Raw genomic sequence first — 24,210 nt, 5'->3', positions numbered from 1 at the left:
AGGCCGCACCCCAATAGCAACGCCACTGGGCGTATGGATTGGGGGCTGGCGCCCCTAACGGAGCAGCCGCCACTGCCTGAATTAATTCAAGGCGACTTCTATCAGACTTGTGCCCATAGACTTTATTGGAAGTCCCCTCCAAGTCAGAGCCTCATCTTAATTGATGTGATTTGGATCCGACATTACAGGAAAATTACACAGGCATTACCTGAAGTTGCTTCAAAGTTGCGCCCAAGTCACGCCAAAGTTGCACTGTAAGTTGCATGACTTTTAGGTCACGAAAGTGTGAACAGAGCATAAAGAAGATCAATGCAATGAGAGTGTGTATTTTATGGTCAGCTGAACAGAGCACAAGATAGCATCTTTCCCCACTCTATCCAAAATTAAGAAAATAAATGTTTTGTCTGGACATACACTTTAAAAAAAATTGAAGCCATAAGGGGGCTATGCACCATGACAACTGAAGTCCTTGTGTTGGCCTCTGCTCCAGTATTCAAAAATCAGCCCTTTGGATTTAAAATAGTATTTCACATGATTTTAATGTTAATAATATTGGAATCTGTTATATTTATTATTCTTGCTTCTATTTATAGTTTTTGAATGTATTTGTATATGGGGATGGATAGTTCCAGCCATTATGTATAGGGACACGCAGCACAAAGGATGAAAAATCTCTTTACTCAATCCAAACTGCACACCCACCAAGCAATTTATTAGGAACACTATAGAAGAACCTGTATGAAGAGAAGACAATCACATATCCCAAAATCAGAAGATTGTTACTTATTTGAGGATAGCGGGTGGAGGTGTGCAAATTATTACACCCCAGTGGCCAACTGTACATCCGGAATGATTGGTTAGTACAGATACATTTATACAGCCATTTATTCTAAATTGCATACAGCCGTTTTTGACTCGCTGGCCATTATCAGCGCGGTGTGTGAGAAGAACCATGGCTTCTATGAAGTAGGGCTTGTGACGCAATGAAAAAGTTTAACCTTGGATGTTATGGTGAGAAGGGACTAAAGGAACCAAAATACCCTCCAGATATACATTGTTGATTATTACCAGCATGCCAGTAAAGGCCTCTAGAGCAGCCTTTCTCAACCTTTTCAACACAGATGAACCCTTGAAATAACTCAATTCTCAGGGAAAAATTAGATCTACAACTCACGACTCATTGGTGTGATGGTCAGTGGGAAGAATGCTCCTTGGGAAGAGTTACTTCTCTACTGATAGCTAAAAAGATCAATGGCGTCAGTGGGCACTTACCGAGAGACAGAAATTTCTCATTAGCAGTGGCGGTGCGTCCATAGGGACGCAGGAGCGCCGCCCCCTCTGGCTCGCTCACAGCCAGAAAAATATACAGATTCATACACTGTATGAATCTGTATATTTTCGCCGCTGCCGCCCACTATTCAGCTGACCGGACATTGAGCGCCGGTCAGCTGAATAGCGGCAGCGGACTGGCTGTGTAGAAGTGCCTATCAGGGCCTGAGGCTGTAATCGGCTTCCTGAAGCTCATCCTCGGACGTACCGGCCGTGCGTCCGAGGATAAGACTGACAGGCGTCTCAGCCAATCAGGTAACCTGATTGGCTGAAGCGCCATCGAGGGCGGGACGAGGGACATCGAGGGACGTAGAAGCCATAAAGGTAAGTGCCAGGGGGGGGGGGGTACTGGGCACGGTGGCTACAAGTGGGGGCACAGTGGTGACAATTGGGGGCACAGTGGAGACAATTGGGGGCACAGTGGAGACAATTGGGGGCACAGTGGCTGTGTTTGATGGCATAGTGGTGACAATTGATGGCGCAGTGGCTGTGTTTTGATGGCATGGCACAGTGGCTGCGTTTTGATGGCATGGCACAGTGGCTGCATTTTGATGGCATGGCACAGTGACTGCATTTTGATGGCATGGCACAGTGACTGCATTTGATCGCATGGCACAGTGACTGCATTTGATCGCATGGCACAGTGGTGACAATTGATAGGTACAGTGAGGCTGCAATTGTTTTATTTTTTTGTTTGCGCCCCCCCCAAAAAATTTTGAGCACCAGCCGCCACTGCTCATTAGTCAAGGAACCCTTAGCAACCGCTGGAAGAACCCTAGTTGAGAAACCCTATTCTATAACGAGTTGCCGACTGCCCTATAGCAGATTCACTGCAAAAGGGCAGCCGCACTGTGCAGAATCGTGTGTATGTATGTATACAAACATACACACACTATAGGGGATTATGTACTTCCGGGTAAGGGGGGGGGGGGCAATGCACCGCTTCTGCTGTGATCAGTCATAGCAGAAGCCAATCATCTGGTGCCGGCCAATAGATGATCACTGGCACTCACTGATTGGCCAGACAAGAATATAATCCAGCACATTTCTTAGTAAAAACACTACACTGTACACACAAAAACACTGGTAAGGAACAAATTAAGGAAAACAGGTGTATTTAACCCCTTGATCGCCCTAAATTTTAACCCCTGTGATAGTGAATATTTTTAGCACTGATCATTGTATTAGTGTCACTGGTTCCCACAAAGTGTCAGATTGGCTGCCAAAATATCACAGAATATTATATAATATATAGCAGAATACATATTGGCCTAAATTTCCTTTTTTCTTTATTGGATATGTTTTATATCAGAAAGGAAAATATATTTGTCTGTTTTTTTGTTTTTGTTTATAGAGCAAAAAAAAAAAAAACAGGGAGGTGATCAAATACCACCAAAAGAAAGCACTTGTGGTCCCTTCTCAACCCTAACCTTCTGGATTATATTTTCTCATTAGGATCACTATACTAATACTGAGTAGGACCCCCTTTGCTTTCAAAATGGCCTCAATTTCTTGTTGCATGGATTTCACATTCCACAAACATTCTCTTGAAATTCTGGTCCATGAAGATACAGCCGCATCATACTTTGCAGATGCTAAAAAGTTTGTACAAAACCAATTAATATACACTTATTTTTACCAAAGACATGTAGCAAACTACATTTTGGCCTATTTTTTTTATTATTATTATTTGATATGTTCTATAACAGAAAGTAGAAAATATTGTTTTTTTTTCCTTCAAAATTTTTGTATTTTATAATTTTTTATATAAAAAATAAATAAAAAAGCCAGTGGTGTTTAAATACCACCAAAAGAAAGCTCTATTTGTGTGAAGAAGAAAAAATGATAATGTAATTTGCATACAGTGTTGCATGAGCGTGCAATTGCCAGTTAAAGTATCGCATAGAAAAATAATGCTCTGGTCATGAAGAGGGCAAAACCTTCTGGAGGTTAAGTGGTTAAATTGCTTGATCATTATACATGGATGACAGTTCTCACTGGGCTTCAGCTTGTGTTGTAAAAATAAATACAGCTTTTGAAACACGTTCAGGAGTGTTGTATTGTGTTTGTGAACATCGGCACTTATTGTGCATGCGTTTAGCTATATTCTCATGCACATGTTTCGAATGTTCTGTCTTGAAAAGAACAAAAAAAATAAAAAATACATTGCTGGCTATATATTGTGTGCTATGTTCAATTGTGAAATATGTACCGTTTTCTAGCATGCATTTAAATTAAAGCAGGAATGGGACTGGTTAAAGCCCAACAACAGGAATTAGGAAAAAAAAAATCTAACCTTGCAGTGCACGGCTATTTTAACCACTTAAAGTGGAGGTTCACCCGAAAAGTAAATTTTTAACCTTAGATTGATGCTCATTTTGTCAAGGGGAATTGGGTAGTTTTTTTAAAATCTAAGCAGTACTTACCGTTTTAGAGAGCAATCTTCTCCGCCGCTTCCGATATGGGCTGCAGGACTGGGCGTTCCTATTTGATTGACAGTCTTCCGACAGGCTTCCGACGGTCGCATACATCGCGTCACGATTTTCCGAAAGTAGCCAAACGTCGGTGCGCAGGCGTCGTATAGAGCCGCACCGATGTTCGGCTTCTCGTGACGCGATGTATGCGACCGTCGGAAGCCTGTCGGAAGACTGTCAATCAAATAGGAACGCCCAGTCCCGAAGACCATACCCGGAAGCGGCGGAAAAGATCGCTCTCTAAAACGGTAAGTACTGCTTAGATTTTAAAAAAACTACCTGATTCCCCTTGACAAAATGAGCATTAATCTAAGGAAAAAAATAATAATTTCGGGTGAACTCCCGCTTTAAGGACCGGCTCACATCCATATACGTCGCCACTTTAAAGATGAATATCTCGGTAACGGCAGCAGCTGCCACAATCGAGATATCCATCTTTTCCGTGGCCAGTCCTGTAAACGATAATGGTGGTCTCCAGGGCGGATTCGCCGCAAGATTACCGTTATCAGCGGCGGGAGAGGGCCTTCTCCCTCTGTGTCATGGATACGAGTGAGGGCAAGATGGCCCCCACCCGTCTCCATAGCAGAGCGGAAGCGACGTCAAAACGTCACTTCCGTCCAAGCGTCTTAAAGCGGGGGTTCACCCTAAAACTACTTTCTAGTATTACAATGTCCCGACACATTACAATACAATTATGCCTATTTTTTTTTTTTTTTATGCTGTACATACCTCGGTACAGCTAGTTCACCCGCGGCTTCCGGGTTGCGAATCCCGCGGGAGTGGGCGTTCCTAATTTGCTGGTGATTGACGTGACGACCAAAAACAAGCTCCCCCGTCGCGTAAGCTGCGTCACGATTGCCGAAAGGAGCCGAACGGCGGTGCGCAGGCGCAGTATAGCGCCGACTCGCCTCCTTTCGGCAATCGTAACGCAGCTTATGCGACGGGGGGAGCTCGTTTTTGGTCACCACGTCAATCACCAGCAAGTAAGGAATGCCCACTCCCGCGGGATTCGCAATTCGGAAGCCGCGGGTGAACTAGCTGTACCGAGGTATGTACAGCATAAAAAAAAAAAAATAGGCATAATTGTTTTGTAATGTGTCGGGACATTGTAATACTAGAAAGTAGTTTTAGGGTGAACCACCGCTTTAAAAGGCACATTTTTTGTTGTCATTTTTTCAAATGACATTTTATTTTTTATTGCATTTTAGTCTAAATATGAGATCTGAGGTCTTTTTGACTTTCTGAAGAGATTAAAAACTGCAGAGGTGATCAAATACCACCAAAAGAAAGCTCCATTTTGTGGGGAAAAAAGGACATAAATTATGTTTGGGTACAACGTCGCACGACCACGCAATTGTCGGTTAAAGCGACGCCGTGCCGTATTGCAAAAAATGGCCTGGACATTAAGGGGGTAAATCCTTCCAGGGGCTGAAGTGGTTAAAGGTTGACTCCACTTTCGTGGGAGACGGGGAAATAAGAAATAAAGAGAAAAAATAATATAGCGTATACAATTGTGACAAGTCATATTGTAATTAAATGTTTTTAATCTGTAGCCACTGTAATTTTCTGTAAAATGCAATAAGGCTACCTGGAGGTGTTCTGTACACAATGTGTACAGAATGCCCCCCCAGAAACATAATTTCCTGCATGTGTCATTGCAAACAAAAAATGTCATCTTTTGGCGAGATACTCCCAATAGGATATCACGTTCAAGGATGCAGACCCCTGCAGCTTTCCTCTGCAGGTGCAGCAGCTGGTTGAGAATATGAAACCACTCCCATTAGGCTCACTTTCCAACATGGACACAAACACACAGGGGTTTCTTCAGAATAACAAAAGGTAGGAATCTGCAACAAAGTTTGATAAATCCTTGTAATGTACAGAGATCACCCAGAGGGGAATGATTTTTTTTTTTTCCCCTCAACAAAAGTGGAGATACTCTTAAATTTTCATATCATATGATAACTGTATGCCAAGTTTTTCTTTGCTAGTTGTCTGTGCTGAACCGAAGCCTGAAGGGAAAAAACCTTGGCTGCCATTGCAGCCACCGGGCGTGACTTACATATTGCAACTCGTCAGGCAATTTAGCTGCCTGACAAGTCGCGTTCCGTTCTGTACAATGGAACCGTTCTAATAGGAGCGACTCAAGTCACTCCGACTTAGAAAAAGGTTCCTGTACTACTTTGGGGATGACTTCAGGGCGACTTGCATTAACTTCAATACAGAAGTCATTTTGCAAGTGAAAAATGGCCAGGGCAGGAAGGGGGTAAAAGCAGGCCCGTCGCTACAGGACAGGCAAAGCAAACAATTGCTTGGGGCCCGCCCTGAGCTGGCCTGGAGCCCCCAACTTCCCCTTTCCAGGCTGTAGCGTGGCCGAGCTCCTCTTCTTTCCTCCTGTCAGTCCGGCCGAGTACCGCGCGGTACAGGAGATTCAGTGTCCTGTTCCCGGCCGGACTGACAGGAAGTGCACACTGAGTGCTCACTCAGTGTGCAGCAGCAGCACTCACTGCTGACTCTGAGGCCTCATACAGACGAGCGGACAGTCCGATGAAAACGGTCCGCCGGACCGTTTTCATCGGACATGTCCGCTCGGAGATTTCGGTCTGATGGCTGTACACATCATCAAACCGAAATCCCCACGGACAGAGAACGCGGTGACGTAGACGACACCGACGTTCTCTCTCACACGAGTTCAATGCTTCCATGCATGTGTCGAATCAATTCGACGCATGCGCGGGATTTCGGTCCGCTGGTTAGACGTACTAACCAGCGGATATGTCCGCCGGACAGCTTTCCAGCGGACATGTTTCTTAGCATGCTAAGAAACATTTGTCCGCTGGATATCTGTCCACTAGCCTGTACACACGATCGGATCTGTCCCCTGAAACTGGTCCGTGGACCAGTTTCAGCGGACATGTCCGGTCGTGTGTACGAGGGCCTGAGTCCTCCCTCCGACCTCCAGTCCAGTCTGTGCAGCGGCGGTGGCATTCTGCCATGCCAGACCAGTGCCTTAGAGCCAGCTGTTCCCTTCCCGAGGACCTCTGCTGCAGCCCAGGGCCGCAAATCTCCAAAGTGTGACCTCCTCCTCCCGCCCGAGCGGTCCGGCCGACTACCTGCCTGGACCAGGGAACCAGGAAGAGAAGACTGGCGCTGAAGTTTGCCCCACCAGACTGAGTGACAGAGTCCAGGCAGATAAAAAGGTGAGCAAAGCAAAAGAAAAACAGTAGCGGCAATTGATGGGCACACTGGCAGCATTTGATGGGGCACAGTAGCAACGATTGATGGGCACACTGGCAGCATTTCACGGGGCACAGTAGCGAGAATTGATGGGTACACTGGCAGCATTTGATGGGGCACAGTAGCGAGAATTGATTGGCACACTGGTAGCATCTGATGGGGCACAGTAGCGACAATTGATGGGCACACTGGCAGCATCTGATGGGGCACAGTAGCGGGAATTGATTGGCACACTGGCAGCATCTGATGGGGCACAGTAGCGACAATTGATGGGCACACTGGCAGCATTTGATGGGGCACAGTAGCGACAATTGATGGGCACACTGGGGGGGGGGGTCCTCCATGTCCATTTTGCTTGGCGCCCCCTAATTCCTTCAAACGGCCCTGGGTAAAAGTGCCCAGTAGGCCAGTGGTTAATAGATAAAAATAGAGTGGAATATGAGTTAGGACCCTTTTCACAATGGTGCGCCTTTGCCATGCTTTGCAGTGTGACAAAAGCATATTAAAAACATTTTCCCCTTTAAATCATACATTACTGTTGAAATTGCTACTCTGCATTTTCACAAAAGCACACTTTCTATTGTAAGTCAAGGTATTAACCACATGTGCTTTTTGGTGAGGTTTTTTTTTTACGCACATGTCCACGTTTCACAGATGCATGCTGGGAGTCAGGAAACCAGAAAGTGCACCAAAACCGCATTAAAACCACATTAGTGTTTTTGAAAAAAAGCAATCCACGTTTTTAGGCTCACCAGTGTGAGAGGGCCCTTATTTATTCCTATTGTTCAAAATATTGTTCCTTTAAAAGGAGAAGTACTTCCAAAGCATATTTGTGTGGTCACAGGAGTGTAGTTCGTTCTGCACTCCTGTGACCTGTTTTCAGCTGACAGCAGGCTGAACCCCGCTGTCGGCTGACATCACAAAGCCTGTCTAGGCTGGGGCAAGATTGTGACAATGAAGTCGGGATCTGCCCACATACCTGGATCGGCACCTGGTTTGGCACCTGGCTCAGCCACTGAGAGCCTAAGCCGGCTGCTCCCATCCCCTCCACTCCCAGTGACAGTCACCAGCTCTCTGCTCGCAGAGCTGTGAGAACCGAGCGATCGGTGGTGTTGGATCGCTCGGTTCTCAGTGTTCGAGCCGGGCGGGGGACAGATGTAGCATCGGACTAATGCTGCACCCACCTAGGCAAATATGAATCTGCAAAAAAATTCAAATGCAAACTTCTCTTTAAAAATGTAATTAAAATTGGCCAAAATTTTGGCCGCTACAACCAAGCAAAACATTTTAACCTCAAGAAAAATATCTGTCTATTAGTCACGTACCTGCTAAAAATATATCCGTTTATTTATGAAGGAGTTGCACATTCCCACCATAGCACCGGCTCTTCCCATGAATCAGGCCCCGCCGCTACACTTTGCTTATATTAAATCTTCCAAGGATGATGGATGATCAGCGTGTGCGAGATTCGAAACATACCTTTGTAAAAAAACATGTCACACGCATGTGTACACAGGCTGACAATGTGCATGCCCGGCTATATATATATATATATATATATATATATATATATATATATATATATATATATATATATATATATATATACACACACACACACACACACACACATACATACACGTGCAAGGCAAGTGTATATCTTATAAAAAATAAAATAAAACATGTTTAAACACTTCCCGCCCGGTCAATAGCATATCGACGTCCGGGAAGTGGTTCCATTATCCTGATTGGATGTCTATTGACGTACAGCAGGAGAACATGCCGAGGGCTCGCAGCGCGGGGATCACGATTGCGGCGAGTCAGTCTGACACGCCGCATCTCCGATCGTGATAAGAAGCCTCTGTCAGGGGTTTCTTACCACGTGATCAGCTTTGACCAATCGCAGCTGATTATTGCGTGAACCAGGAAGTGCCGGTAAACGGCATTCCTCGGTTCTTGCTGACAGGGAGAGCTGATCAGCGGCTCTTCCTGTCAGAGGGGGGTCTGTGCTGATAATCAGCACAGCCCCATCAGTTGTGCCAATATCAGTGCCCAATAAAGTGCCAATCAGTGCCCAATAAAGTGCCAATCAGTGCCCTACATTAACACCTGTCAAAAACTTCATCAGTACCTCATCATCAGTGCTGCCCATTAGTGCTACCTGCCAGTGCCAATCAGTATCACCTATCAGTGCCCATCACAGCCGCCTGTCGGGGCCCATCACAGCCGCCTGTCGGGGCCCATCACAGCCACCTGTCAATGCCACCTATTGGTGCCTAATTCTACATATCAGTGCCGCCTCATCAGTGCTCGTCAGTGAAGGAGAAAACAAATGTTATATCCGAAAGAAATAACATACATTTTTCAAAAATGTCGGTCGTTTTTAGTTTGCAAAAAATAAAAACCGCAGAGGCGATCAAATACCACCAAAAGAAAGCTCTAGTTGTGGGAAGAAAATTATACCAATTTATTTTGGGTACAGAGTTGTATGACCGTGCAGTTGTCATTCAAAGTGCGACAGCACTGAAAGCTGAAAATTGTTCTGGGCAGGAAGGTGCGAAAGTGCCCAGTATTGAAGTGTTTTTTTTAAAGGCTATTAATTCCCATTACAGTACTATAAAAGTAAATCCATGTTACATTATGTTTCATCCTGTGTTACATCTTGGTGCTGTTGATCTTCTGCAGCCGCTTTGCAGGCACTTTCTGTCTACGCGTACCGCAGGTATGGCATTTCTCAGTAAATAAAAATGTGGCTGGTAATGGCGCTTAAATCAAGTAGCTGCCCCTTTAAGAAAGTATGAACTTGGTGAATAAACAAAAGGTAAAGGTGTTGGCGCTTTTCAGGGCAAATTTCCTAAAGGTGACAACAGAGCACTGTGCCCGAGTAATTTATCAGGAGTCAGCCCCTAACATATATCCGATGACAAACACCACGACTACTGCAGGTGGCTGCACAGCTTTATATGTTTATCATCTGTAAGCGATTTGCATGTCACATATACTGTACATCACATATAAACAGAGGGTCACATAGCAGCTTCTAGAGCGGGAACAGCTGTGGATCCTCATAAGTCCCAAAAATCCCCAACATTTCACAAGCCGAATGATTCAACGGAGAAGAAAAATATTGTCAGTGAGGCACAGCGGTTTTTATCTGGTCCTATAGTGACAGCCCCGGGGCCCTGCTGTGGCCTGAACTTCCTGGCGGCTTTCTTAGTTATGTTATTAACCACTTAACCCCCGGACCATATTGCTGCCCAAAGACCAGAGCACTTTTTGCGATTCGGGACTGCGCCGCTTTAACTGACAATTGCACGGTCGTGCGAAGTGGCTCCCAAACAGAATTGGCGTCCTTTTTTTCCCACAAATAGAGCTTTCTTTTGGTGGTATTTGATCACCTCTGGGGTTTTTATTTTTTGCGCTATAAACAAAAATAGAGCGACAATTTTGAAAAAAAATATTATTTTTTACTTTTTGCTGTAATAAATATCCCTCAAAAATATATAAAAAAACATTTTTTTTCCTCCGTTTAGGCCAATACGTATTCTTCTACATATTTTTCGTAAAAAAAAAAAAATCGCAATAAGCGTTTATTGATTGGTTTGCGCAAAAGTTAGAGCGTTTACAAAATAGGGGGTATTTTTATGGCATTTTTATTAATATTTTTTTTTTTTACTAGTAATGGCGGCGATCAGCGTTTTTTTTTCGGTACTGCGACATTATGGCGGACACTTCGGACACTTTTGACACATTTTTGGGACCATTGGCGCCCCTAGTGGCCGCTCAAAGAGCCGCCGTATAGCAACGGGCTCTCGCCCAGGAGAGCCGACCTGCCGCCGTAGAATTCTACGGCGGCTGGTCGGCAAGTAGTTAATAGTTGCTATTAACCATTTGCTTACTGGGTACTTTTACCCGCTTCCTGCCTAGGCCAATTTTCAGCTTTCAGCGCCGTCGCACTTTGAATGACAATTGCCTGGTCATGCTTTACTGTACGCAAAATACATTTTTATCATTTTTTTTTTTACACAAATAGAACTTTCTTTTGGTGGTATTTAATCACCACTGGGTTTTTTATTGTTTGCTAAATAAACAAAAAATTTGAAAAAAAACCCCCCGATTTTTTAGCCCTGGTTCACACTGACAGTGGGAATGAACGATCGCCTGATTTCATTCCCGCATGTCAGTCCCGACTTCAGGGGCGATTTCAGAGACATCTGTATGGGTTGCTGCACAGATGTCAATGGAAATCGCACCCTGAAGTCGCGAAAAGTAGTACAGAAACTACTTTTGGGAATCAGTTTGGCGCCGTGCATGCCAAATCGCTCCAATGTGAACCAGGGCTCACAGTTTGTTATAAAATTTTGCAAACAGATCATTTTCTATCCTTCACTGATGTGCACTGATAGTGATTATTAGTGCCGATGTCCCTTGAACATAAGCCGGTTATCGACTTTTTTCTTTCCTCACGCTGTCAGTGTGAGAAGGGGAAAAAAAAAAGATAACCCGGCTTGTGTTTACATCCTGTGATCAGCTGTCATTGGCTGAAAGCTGCTCACGTGGTAAAGAGCCTCTGTGATTGGCCCTTTACCTTCGATCTGTGATCAGCTGATTCTGAAGGACCTTGCTTTGTGCACTGGTCCAAATCATTTGGTGGAGGGGAGATTATGGTGTGAAGTTGTTTTTCAGGGGTTAGACTCTTGGACAATTTCACGCTCCCACCTTTGTGGGAACAGTTTGGGGACGGCCCATTTCTGTTCCTACATGACTGCGCATCAGTGCACAAAGCAAGGTCCATAAAGACATGGATGAGTAAGTTTGGGGTGGAGGAACTTGTCTGGCATGCACAGAGTCCTGACCTCAACCCGACGGAACCCATTTGGGAGTAGAGACACTGAGCCAGGCTTTCTCGTCCAACATCAGAGCCTCTGGAAGAATGGTCAAACATTCCCATAGACACACTCCTTAAACCTTGTGGACAGTCTTTCCAGAAGAGTTGAAGCTGTAATAGCTGTAAAAGGATGGGTCAACTCAATATTGAACCCTTCGGACTAAGACTGGGATGCTATTAAAGGGACACTAAAAAGGTTCCTTGTTTATTTTTTTTAAATAACAAATATGTCATACTTACCTCCACTGTGCAGCTCGTTTTGCACAGAGTGGCCCAGAACATACTCTTGTGGGGTCCCTCGGAGGCTCCTCCCCGCATTAGATAACCGTCTTGGAGAAAAGCTCTACCAAAGGGGGTTACCTTGTGGGCTCGCTCCCGAGGCATACACTCAGTGTCCATAGACGCCAAGTGTATTACTCAGCCCCGCCCCCAAGTCTTTGGATTTGATTGACAGCTATCAATCTATCCAATCAACGCCAGGACTCCTTGGAGATAGGACGCTGGGGACGCGCCGAGCAGAGCAGGTGAACTGGCTCAGGTGAGTAAAATGGGGGGGCTGGTGATTGGCAGGGGTTTTTTCACCTTAATGCATAGGATGTATTAAGGTGAAAAACTCGAAGGTCTACAGCCCCATCAAAGTTCATGTGAGTGTAAAGGCAGGCGTCCCAATACTTTTGGTAATATAGTGTATGTTTCCCAGCACTAGAAGCACATGCTCAAGAAACAGGCCAAAAAAAAAGTCCAGTGATATGTGGAGAGGGATACACAAAAGGGGTGAATGCAACATCCGCAGCTCCTGGGGAAGCAGATCTGGGAGTGATCTGATGAGCACACGTACTGGAAACAACAAAGTTGCCAGAGCGTAGGATTAGTAACAAAGTATCCACATTTATTGCAAAAAATAATACACGCTTAACAAAAAGGGATGTGCAGCTCCAAGTGTAGAAAGGTAAAGCAAGTGAGCACCATACATGAAACGGGACCGCTGGATAATTGAGCCCATAGGCAGTGAAGAGGACACACCAAGCAGGGGGATTAGCAGCAGCGTCTGTTGACCTTCCTTCCACAGCTCAGTGACCGTATTCCATGTCGCAAAGTGGGTGGGCAACTACGAGTCTCACACGTCCCACCCCCTTTGTCAAGTGGTCTGGCATCTACGCATTTCATGGGTCCGCCCCTTTGTCAAGTAGACAGACAACTATGCATTTTAGGGGTCCTCCCCCCTTTGTCAAGTTGACAAAGGGGATGGACCCCGGAAACGCGTAGCTATCCGCCCACTATTGGACATCTAATGCAGTCACTGAGCTGTGGAAGGAAGGCCGACAGATGCCGTTGCTCATCCCCTGCTTGGCGGGTCCGGCTCACTGCCGATGGGCCAATTTATCCAGCAGTCCTGTGTTCCAACTACCGTATTTATCGGGGTATTGTGCGCTCCAGCGTATAGCGCGCACCCCTAAAGTGGACCCGCATTCCTGTAAAAAAAAAGATTTTAGTACTTACAATTTTGGTGTCTTGTGCGGCGTCCATCGGCGGCCTCGTCGGGTCTGGCGTCTGTCTGCGGCTTCGGTGGTGTCCTCCTCGTCGGGTCCGGCGTCCTTCTGCGGTGTTCTCCCAGCTTGATCTCCGCGCTGAGTTTGAACTACTGCGCCGGCATATACCGAGCACAGTACACTCGTGTATAGTCAGGCAGGCTCGGCTCCTCTCGCGGTCACGTCCTGTACGCCCAGGACGTGACTGCGAGAGGAGCCGAGCCTGCCCGACTATACACGAGTGTACTGCGCTCGGTATATGCCGGCGCAGTAGTTCAAACTCAGCGCGGGAAGCGGAGATCGGCGTATATCGCGCACCCACGATTTTGCCCTGAATTTCAGGGCAAAAAAGTGCGCGGTATACGCCGAAAAAAAAAGGTATGTTGCTTTCTTGGCTTACCTCTCTACACTCTGAGCTGCACAACCCTTCTCTTTAATGTACGTGTGCATTTACGTTTTCCAATAAATATGGATATTTTGTTATTAATCCTATGGCCCGGCAATGTGTTGTTTGCTCTTCAAGTTAGGCTAATGTGGGGGAAAATGGCGGGGATGGAATCTTTCCCCTCTCTAAAAAAAAGCTGTGGATGGAGTTCTACTTTAACCACTTCCAGCCCAATCATGTCATAGGACGTTTCTGACTTTCAGTGGGGATATCTGAATAATGCCTGCATCATTCAGATATCATCTTTTTCAGCCGGCGATTTTGTGCACCGTAAGAGCAATCATAGGGGCAGTTCAGCTGTTTGATTGTTCTTACAGCGCCGCTCTCCGGTGCTTCTCCGGGCTCTCCCGTGCCATTGACGACCCAGGGCCAGATTCTCCAAGAATCTGCGGCGGCATCGCGTAAGCTATTTACACTACGCCGCCGCAACTTACTAAAGCAAGTGCCGTATTCCTCAAGCACTTGCTCCGTATTTTTCGGAGGCGTAGTGTAAAAGGCAGGGCGTATCCCCGCGTAATTTAAAGGGGGCGGCTTATATTTAAATTAGGCGCTCCCCCGTGCCGATCGAACTGCGCATGCGCCGGGCTAAAAATAGCCCAGTGTGCATGCTCCAGTTCTCGACGGAAAACGTCAATGACGCCGACGTGTGCGTCATTGACGTAAAGTCGTATTCAAGAACGACTTACGAAAACGACGTACACGACGGGAAAAGACGACGCGGACCCGACGCCATACTTAACATGGCATACGTCGGACTGGCGTAAGGTTACCCCTCATATAGCAGGGGTAACCTTACGCTTACACAAAAGACGTAAGCGATGGTTACGCAACGCGATTTCGTTCGGGAATCGGCGTATCAAGCTCATTTGCATAAACAAATGAGACCTGAACGTAAACGCCACCTAGCGGCCGGCGGCGAATTACATTTAAGATCCAACAGTGTAAGTGACTTACACATGTCGGATCTTCAGCGTATCTATGCGAAAATGATTCTAGGAATCACTCGCATAGATACGCGGGTCAAAAAACAGAGATACGACGGAGTTTCCTGAGATACTCCGTCGTAACTCTTCTGAGAATATGGCCCCCAAACTTCTGATTTGATGTACAATGTTACACACAATTTTTTTTTTTTTCACCATTACACAAATAATTTTATTAACACTATAAACAGATTACAAATGTACAGACTCAATGCGACACAAGACTTTGTATTCTGAACTGCGGCTGTGTTCAGCCACATGACATGTACACAGAACACGGAACGTATTGGTTTGAAACGTAACCAAGTGCAAAGCAAAGGAAACCGAGAAACCTGTAAATTCATTCGTTTTTTTTTTCTTAGGGAGCTTTTGCCATAATAAAGAGTTTTTTTTTTTTTTTTTTTAAAGCGGATAACAGAAAAAGCTGATGTTAGGTTTGGGCTCCTCAGCCATAGACGGGACATCCGATGAAGTCAGGTAAGCGGAATAGAACTGAGCAGGAAGGATCATTTAAAGATTAACACTCGGCTTCGTCAACTCGTTCCCGCATTCCATGAGTCCATACAGATTGAGTATGCTGAAAGTGCGGTGTGGGCTGCTTTTTACCGAAATGTCACCCGTTACCAACGTGTCACCCATTCCTGAGTCATATTTGCCAAGAAAACTAAAACTATACCCAAAAAAGCAGTCCTTTGAGGCCATTGGATTCCGTGATCAGTCCTCATCCACGGAGCACAGCAAGCGCTAACCTTCCTCTAACCGCCATTTCTGTGACTCTTCCTCCCGAACATCCGGCCGGATTTGGTTGCGCATTCCGCCCAAGACATTGGAAGTGGCTTCTGTCGCCACTATTAGAGGCTTAACCACCGCGGGTGGGATTTGTCTCAGGACTCCTCCTACTGCTCCCGTCACTCCTCTGTTCTCATGCTCGCGGGCAGCCGTCTCATAGATTGTTTGAGCAGTGTCCGTTATTCCCTGGTGGGAGACAAAAAGTCACATTAAAAAGATGTATATTGGGGTACCCCAACCTACTGAACTATGTTAGCTGGAGTTATGTTTTAATTAGTTTGTAGCTTAAAGTGGTTGTAAACCCACTTTTGTAAGTTACACCTACAGGTAAGCCTAGATTAAGGCTTACCTGTAGGTGTTAGCAATATCTCCTAATCCTGCATGGTTTAGGAGATATTCGTCGAATGAGGGGCAACGCTGTCTACGGCGCAGGTGCACTGAGAATAGCCGCTCTAAATTCAGTAATGCCGAATTTGACGGCTCCCGCGCGCATGGGCGGAGTGACATCATCCCCGATCCGGCAAATCACAGCGCCGGATCGGCGATACCCGGAAATAACCTCCGGGTATCATGAATACGGCAGAGGGGGACACAAGGACGGCTTCTGGTGCTTCGTTCTAAGGCAAGTACATGCATAATGAGCTAGCAAGTTATTTTTTTCCCCCAGGGTTTACTTCCGCTTTAAAGTGCTTGTAAAGCCTTAAAGCGGGAGTTCACACGAAAAAAATATTTGAACATTAGATTCATGCTCATTTTGTCAAGGGGAATCGGGTAGTTTTTTTTAAAAACGAAGCAGTACTTCTAAGTACACAATAAGTCGCTGATTGCCGCCATTACTAGTTAAAAAAAAAAAAGTTTGTAGACTGTATAGCTCAGCCCTCAAAATTTCCACTCGCCTACTAGCATTTGGCGAGTGGATTTAAGCTGGGGGCGAGTGATGACAGGGCTGCATGACCAATCTCCCTCCAATCTGTGCCTACACTTAGAGTCCCGATGAGATTGGCGGCCGAAGAGGAAAGGTGCATGCTCGGGAAAGGTAGTCTGGTGAGCCGCGCACAGGCAGAGCAGTACACAGGTGCTCTCCTTACAATTCTCATTAAGCCATGGGACCCAATAGTATGACCTCTCTGAGCCTGCCCCCCTCCCCCGGGCCCCGACCAATGTAGCTGGAGAGCAGAAAGTAATGAGTGAGGTGGAGGATTGCAAAAATTACCACTCCGGTGCAGCGCTCACTGAAAGTTGCCCTGACATGAGAGCGGCAGCCTTCTAGTTTGTGCAGTTTTCTTCTACTTGTGCTCTATGTAAGTGTCCAACAGTTTAGCCTGAGCACTGTGAACAGACTGGTCTCAATGTGTGCTGTGCGCTGTCAGTGTGCGCTGTGCTATGGTGTCAATGGCTGTGCAGTTGTGTGGATCTCAGCGCTGGATTGTACTCCCTCCCGCTGTGCTGCAGCTCCTCTCCTCTCCGCCAGCCTGAATAAAAGGGGGAAGTGGGGACATGCAAGCGTGGAGCCGCACACACAGGCTCCCGATGATGAGATGAATGGGAGAGAGAGAGAGGATGGATGGGAGTTGCAGAGGAGACAGCAAGAGAATGGGGAAGAGACCCAGTTCTAGTGCCCTGTCCCTCTGGTCTGCCCCCAGTGCCCTGTCCCTCTGGTCTTCCCCCAGTGCCCTGTCCCTCTGGTCTGCCCCCAGTGCCCTGTCCCTCTGGTCTGCCCCCAGTGCCCTGTCCCTCTGGTCTGCCCCCAGTGCCCTGTCCCATTTTGTTAAAGTTGTTGTTGGTAATATTTCATTTTGTAACTTGATTCTGCATAAAACATTGTCATTCCATGAGATAACCTACAAGGGTGTGTTTACGGGTGCAATTAGGCGCAGGGCAGTGTATGAATTAGGTGGGGCAACTGGAGGCGGGTAACTCTTGAGGCCTGGCTAGTAGCTCAGGACTTGGAATTTTGAACCCTGGTATAGCTGTTGCGCAAACCAATCAATATACGCTTATTGGGATTTTTTTTTAACCAAAAATATGTAGCAGAATACATGTAGTCCTAAATTGATGAAGAAATGTGATGTTTAAAAAAAAAAAAAAAAAAAATCATTGGATACATTTTATAGTAGAAACGAATATATATATATATATATATATATATATATATATATATATATATATATATATATATATTCAAAATTGACAGTTTTTTTGTTTATAGTGAGAAAAAAAAAAGCTCAGGTGATCAAATACCACCAAAATAAAGCTTTATTTCTGGGGAAAAAGAGGACATACATTTGGTCAGGAAGGGAGGGGGGTAAATCTTCTGGAGATCAAGTGCTTCAAGTAGTTGTAAAATCGCTATTTTAACTTGTACCTACAGGTAAGCTTAGAGAACACTAGCTTAACAACTGATGGATATTTTGTACGTTTTACCTCTTTAACCACAGCGTAGGCTTTGGCCACACCTTCTCTGAGATCGACGGGCTGATGCACCAATCTGTGATGAGAAAATCTTTTCGCCCTTTTCAGCTCTATGGGACTCGGCCCGGGGGACACCATGTCATAGGCGGTCTCTGCTGCAGCCTGATCAGCACAGGGAAAGAAAAAAAGCAAGAAAGAAGCATTATATTTTTAAAGTTCAGCAAAACTAGTTTCAGATTTACATAACCACAGACCCATAGCATGCAACCAGATAAAAGGTCTACCTATATGTACAAGTGAACCAGGAAAGTGAGTCCTACATGACAGCAGAGAAATAAGAATACCTGAATAGTTTGGACAACTCTATTGGTGAGTTCCAGGGCAGCCATTGCCGTAGACGTCCCGAATGAAGCAGCTCCTTTTTGGAAGCCCCGTACGATACGGCCATCTTTGCAGTATTGCTCAATAGGCAGCCACACCAAATCCTTAAGACCCTGAACTGAAAGAGGATGCACATTGTGAAACACAAATCAGGCTTTATTCCAAAAGATCCCAACAAGTGAGCAGTAGAGCTGCACGATTCTGGCCAAAGTAAGGCCCCTTTCACATTGAGGAGTTTTTCAGGCGGTACAGCGCTAAAAATAGCGCTGCTATCCCGCCTGAAAAACTCCTTCACTGCAGACTCAATGTGAATGCCCGAGGGCTTTCACACTGAGGCGATGCGCTGGCGGGAGACAAAAAAATCTCCTTTCAGCGGCATCTTTGGAGCGGTGAGAGGAGCGGCATGTATACCGCTCCTTCCCATTGAAAACAATGGGAAACCATGGCAATACTGCCCGCAATGCGCCTCTATAGAGGCACATTGCGGGCGGTATTAACCCTTTATCGGCCGCTAGCGGGGGTTAATACCGCACCGCTATCGGCCGATTCCCGCGGCAATCCCGGCGGTATAGCGCCGCTATTTTTAGCGGCGTTATACCGCCACCGCGGCTCCCTCCCCAGTCTGAAAGGGGCCTTAGAATCATGTTTTTTTTGCTTAGAATAAAGATCATGATTCTCGTGGCGCAACATCATCTTTCACATTATACAAAAGAATTAGGCCAACTTTACTGTTTTTTTATTCAATAAAGTGTATTTTTTTCCCCCAAAAATTGTATTTTAAAGATCACTGCGCAAATACAGTGCGACATAAAATATTGCAACAACCACCATTTTATTCTGTAGGGTCTCTGCTAAAAAAAAAGAAAAAAAAAAAAGATATAATGTTTGGGGGTTCTAAGTAATTTTCTAGCAAAAAAATGATTTTAACTTGAAACCAACAAGTCTCAGAAAAAGGTTTAGCTTTTAACCACTTAAGCCCCGGACCATTTGGCTATAGCTGGGTCATTGGATACGATTGACAGCAGCGCGAGCCAATGACGAGCCGACTCAAGCTGGGGGAAATTGTCGCGGGAACAAGCCCACAGAGTTTCTGGGCTTAGGCAAGTAAAACCGGGGGGCTGGGGGGGCCATCACTGCCAGTTTTTTTCACCTTAATGCATAGGATGCAACCCCTTAAGTATTTAAACTTCCTTAATTTACAGACCTGAAGTTCATTCCTTTGATCTAAAGAACAAAACTTTACAATGTTTATAGTTAGGTCAGCAGCTAAGGAATGTTGAGATACTTGGCAGGCTGCCTGTTTTATTGTTTGTTTGTTTTTTTACAGCTGTTGGCTTGAGCAGAAAATTCTCTGCATAGAAAGAATCCGGAAAATGCTTTTCAGGAGGGGGAAAAAAATAAAAATCACGATCTCGATTCTAGTGCTATATGCAACTAGTGTATTGTATGTTTTTTGTGGCACATTTACAGCCCCCTTTTTACTTTTCCTTCTCCCTTCCCAGTTATTGTGGGTCAGGAGTAAAACAAATCTAAATGCCCAAGTACAATTTTGCAACTATGACCTGTGTTAGTAAAACTGTACATATTAGGGTATCTACTACTTTGTGTATCCAGGTGGATTATGCCGTGTCTTTTTCAGGACAAATCGGGCTTTTATTTTGTGACAGCTGGTAATGGACATCCCCCGATTTATTTATTTTATTATCAAAGAAAAACTGGTCCAAAATAGTAAAAAAAAAAAAAAATTTTTAAATTGAACTATATATTTCTTGCTACTGCCATAACCAACCACCAAAGAACAACACAAAATAAATTCTCCTGCTCCTGATGATCCCAGTGATACCACATATATGTATGTTAGTTGTTTGTACCCATAGTGCAGCCCAGCACATTTTTATTCTACCTAAAACACACTGGCACCAATTAAAAAATTAAATAAAAATCCTGTCCAAAAAATACTGAACCTGACCTTTGACCCAAACACTAACCCTGACACTGACCTAGATCAAACCTTGATCTAGGTATTTTATTCATACATTTTTTTCCGATCTCTGCTGTGGACAGAGAATGATACAATGTATCGGTCTCGTCTATTCACAGAGATCGAAAACATAGGAGGCGGGCGTCACCGTTATTGATCACTGTGATAGCCAGAGGCTATCACAGCGATCAGGTGACCAGGAAATGGCAGGTCCGGGTCATTAAACAGGGCCCAGGGCTCTTGGTGATATGTACTGTAAATATGTGACCACAAGGGAAAAAAGCCCAGTGCAGTGAGGCAGCATATTTGCATACGGTTGGCGTGAAGGGGGCAAAAAAAAATGTATAGGCTCACCTTAAAGTGGTAGTAAAGCTTGAAGGTTTTTTTTTTACCCTTGTGTGTTATATGCACAAAGGTAAAACAAAAACAGAAGTATGCCGCTCCCCTTAATACTTCTCAGTGGACTGTTCATGGCCAGCCTCATTGGCAGAGACATTCACAGCCAGTGAGGAAGGAGTGGGGGCGGGGCCCAGAGTGAGCATGCACGAATGCCACCATAGCAAGCAGCTTGTTATTGGAGCACTCGGCAAGGGGGAGGAGCCCAGAGCACCAGCAGAGGACACGAGAAGAGGAGGATCGGGCTGCTCTGTGCAAAACCCTTGCACAGAACAGGCAAGTAGAACATGTTTATTTTTTTCAAAAAAAAAAAACTAAAGGGCCAGATTCACGTAGGTGAGCGGCGGCGAAACGTATCGTAGATACGTTACACCGCCGCAAGTTTTCATCGCAAGTGCCTGATTCACAGAGCACTTGCGAAGAAAACCTACGCCGGCGGCCTCCGGCGCAAGGCGGGCCAATTCAAATGGGCGTGTGCCATTTAAATTAGGTGCGCTCCCGCGCCGTACCTACTGCGCATGCTCAGTTTCGCAATTCCCGTCGTGCTTTGCGCGCCGTGACGTCATTTTTTTGAACGGCGACGCGCGTAGCGTAATTCCGTATTCCCGGACGGCTTACGCAAACGACGTTCATTTTTAAATTTCGACGCGGGAACGACGGCCATACTTTATACAGCAATACGATTGCTGTGTAAAGTTAAGGCACCAAAAACGACGACTAACTTTGCGACGGGAAACTAGACTAGCAGCAATGTAGCGAACGCGAAAATCCGTTGTGAATCGATGTAACTCCTAATTTGCATACCCGACGCTGGTTTACGACGCAAACTCCCCCCAGCGGCGGCCGTGGTACTGCATCCTAAGATCCGACAGTGTAAAACAATTACACCTGTCGGATCTTCTGGCTATCTATGCGTAACTGATTCTATGAATCAGTCGCATAGATAGTCTGAGAGATACAACATCGTATCAGGAGATACGTCGTATCTCGTCTGTGAATCTGGCCCTAAGCCTTTAATAACACTTTAATTCAAAATCGTATAAAGACTCCCACTTCCTGCAATTTGAACACCCTAAACAGAAAATAATTACCAAGTTGAACCAAAGAATGCATTGGCCCCACTCCTCCCAGAATCCCTGGCAACTGGTTCTTCTTAATGTCCGTCAGCCATTCGTTAAAGGCATATGAGAAAAGTTTATCAACACCCAATAGACTGCAGAGGAAAATAAACGAAAAAATTAATTAAAACCATGTGACTTTGTAGGTGTAGTTTGCTGTTGAATACAAAATTAAGAACTTTTTTCTTTTTGGATGAAAAAGGCACAATGGGGTCTACGTAGATCATACAGCACCGTACAGCCTGCAGGAATTTATAGGCAGGGGAATAAGAGGGAACATGTCTATTAATTTAGGGCAAACATTCTAAACAAAGGGCCGGTTTATTGTCCTTCAGACTCTTGGAGGGCCAGACTTTGGCCAGCGGGAGTGGGAATTTTCTTGGCATCAGTGGGAGTAACCATCTGGTATTAGGGAGAGGAATATTGCGGCCCCATTGCTGGTATCATAGAAAGGAATAGTGCCCCATTGCTGGTATCATAGAAAGGAATAGTGCCCCATTGCTGGTATCATAGAAAAGAATAGTGCCCCATTAGTGGTGTCAGTGGGAGCAATGGTGCTCCGTTGTCGGCGTCAGATAGCAGAATAGGGTCTTGTATCAGTGGGAGGGATAGTGCCCCAAGGGCCGGATAAAGGCAAGCAACGGGCCACAGTTTGGAGACCATTGGGTTAGGGGGTTACAACTCATTATGCTAACAAAGTTAAATTTCTCTGAATATTGTTTTATTGTTTTCACCCCCATCCAAGTGTCTTTTGCCCAAATGAACACGTTTATGCTACTATATACTTCAATTAAACGTGTACTTTGTCTATTCAGGTCAGATTTACAGTTGTGTATTATTTATATGTTATATATGTTACCCATGCCGGTAGCAAAGCCTCTTCAGCTTTAGTTCCGAGTTGTTCAGCTGGGCCAGGCCGATCAATATTCCAGTTAACGTACACTAGGAACAAAAGGGGTGAAATAGGCTCATATACAGTAAAATGGGATGGGATGTATTCGGCACAGGGTGACCAGTCTAGCTGAAAGATGCTAAACATATTATGTAATCTCTGCTTCACTCGTCCTTAAATGACCACACTGACCTTATTGTCCACTTTTCTGGCACCAATTAGTACACTGAATTGTGTAACCTTTTTTCATTACAAAAAACTTTCCATGGAAAAAAGAATTTAGATCAGAACACAAATACAAGTTTTTAGCTTTGGATAGAGTAGGTAAGGATTAAAACCCTGTCAGTTAATCTTTTGCTGTGTTTCATTGTGGGATTTTCCTTTACTTTCTGTGCTGGGGACACAAAAGGAAGTGTTAAGAAATGTCACCCAAGTAGGGAGAATTCCACAATCATCACTGGAACAAGCAGGGCCGGGAACGCGCAAAAACGTTCGGACCTGCAACCTATGCCGCTGAAGTAGCTCACAGCTCGGGGGGGGCGCACTTTGACCTTTTCATCCTGGGTACTAAATGACCTTGTCCTACAGCTGGGAACAACCACTGGAATATTTACTCAGACCTCTTGTTCTGGTGACAACCATGAGAGTTTGGATTTGCCATCAATTTCTGTCCCGGTGACCATGCAACAGGACAAATAGAGATGGTGAATCTACCTAGCGGGGACACAGACAGCAATAAAACTTGTTAAGCATTCAGCTTTTCCAAACTTTCTGAAACTGAAAAAAGTTTATATTATAATATATATATATATATATATATATATATATATATATATATATATACTTATATTTATATTTATATGTATATATTAGGGCTGTGCAAATTAACTTTTAATTAAATCGATTAATCTTACATTTTTTTGATCAATCAAAATCTTTCTGATCGATTAAAATTCTTTTGATTGGTACTCACCTCTCCGCCGGCTTCTGGGCCTTCAGGGAGTTCCGTCGGAGATCCGGTGACGTCACGGACACTGGCGGGGCTTGCTGTGCCTTCATATCTGCATGCCGGCGGGACCTCACTATCTGCCACACGCAAGGGCTGTTACACTTCCCTCTATCACTTCCCTTTATCATCCTGGGATTCTACAGCCATCCACTGGGAGTTGTGATAGTTCCCTTCATGGGACATCTACATGCCGACGGACTGATGTTAACCTCTCCTCATCTGGATTCAGCAGTGGTATCGTTGTACACATTTTTATACCAGTATCATACTTGGCTACATGTTTTTATGACTGCTTTTGGTACCGTTTGGTATTACTCACACCATTTTTACAGTTTATGTAGCTACAT

At 45.1% G+C, this 24,210-nt stretch overlaps 1 protein-coding gene across 1 annotated transcript in view; it reads right to left on the bottom strand.

Annotated features, from left to right (window-relative positions):
* Positions 1–15,027: 15,027 nt before the first annotated feature.
* ATG2B (autophagy related 2B) overlaps positions 15,028–24,210 on the bottom strand; it is a 131,134-nt gene continuing 121,951 nt past the window's right edge. The window contains exons 38-42 of the mRNA XM_040332169.1: positions 22,822–22,904; positions 21,936–22,057; positions 18,431–18,585; positions 18,099–18,248; positions 15,028–15,860 (exon numbers count right to left, since the gene is read on the bottom strand). Of these exons, the coding sequence (XP_040188103.1) occupies positions 15,630–15,860; positions 18,099–18,248; positions 18,431–18,585; positions 21,936–22,057; positions 22,822–22,904 (741 nt within the window). The 3' untranslated portion in view covers positions 15,028–15,629. The remainder of the gene's footprint in view (positions 15,861–18,098; positions 18,249–18,430; positions 18,586–21,935; positions 22,058–22,821; positions 22,905–24,210) is intronic.

This window comes from Rana temporaria, chromosome 13 (genome assembly GCF_905171775.1).
Source record: "Rana temporaria chromosome 13, aRanTem1.1, whole genome shotgun sequence".
Taxonomy (NCBI): Eukaryota; Metazoa; Chordata; class Amphibia; order Anura; family Ranidae; genus Rana; species Rana temporaria.
The sequence above is the reverse complement of the archived record's forward strand: the minus strand, read 5'-3'. Positions and strand labels throughout refer to the sequence as shown.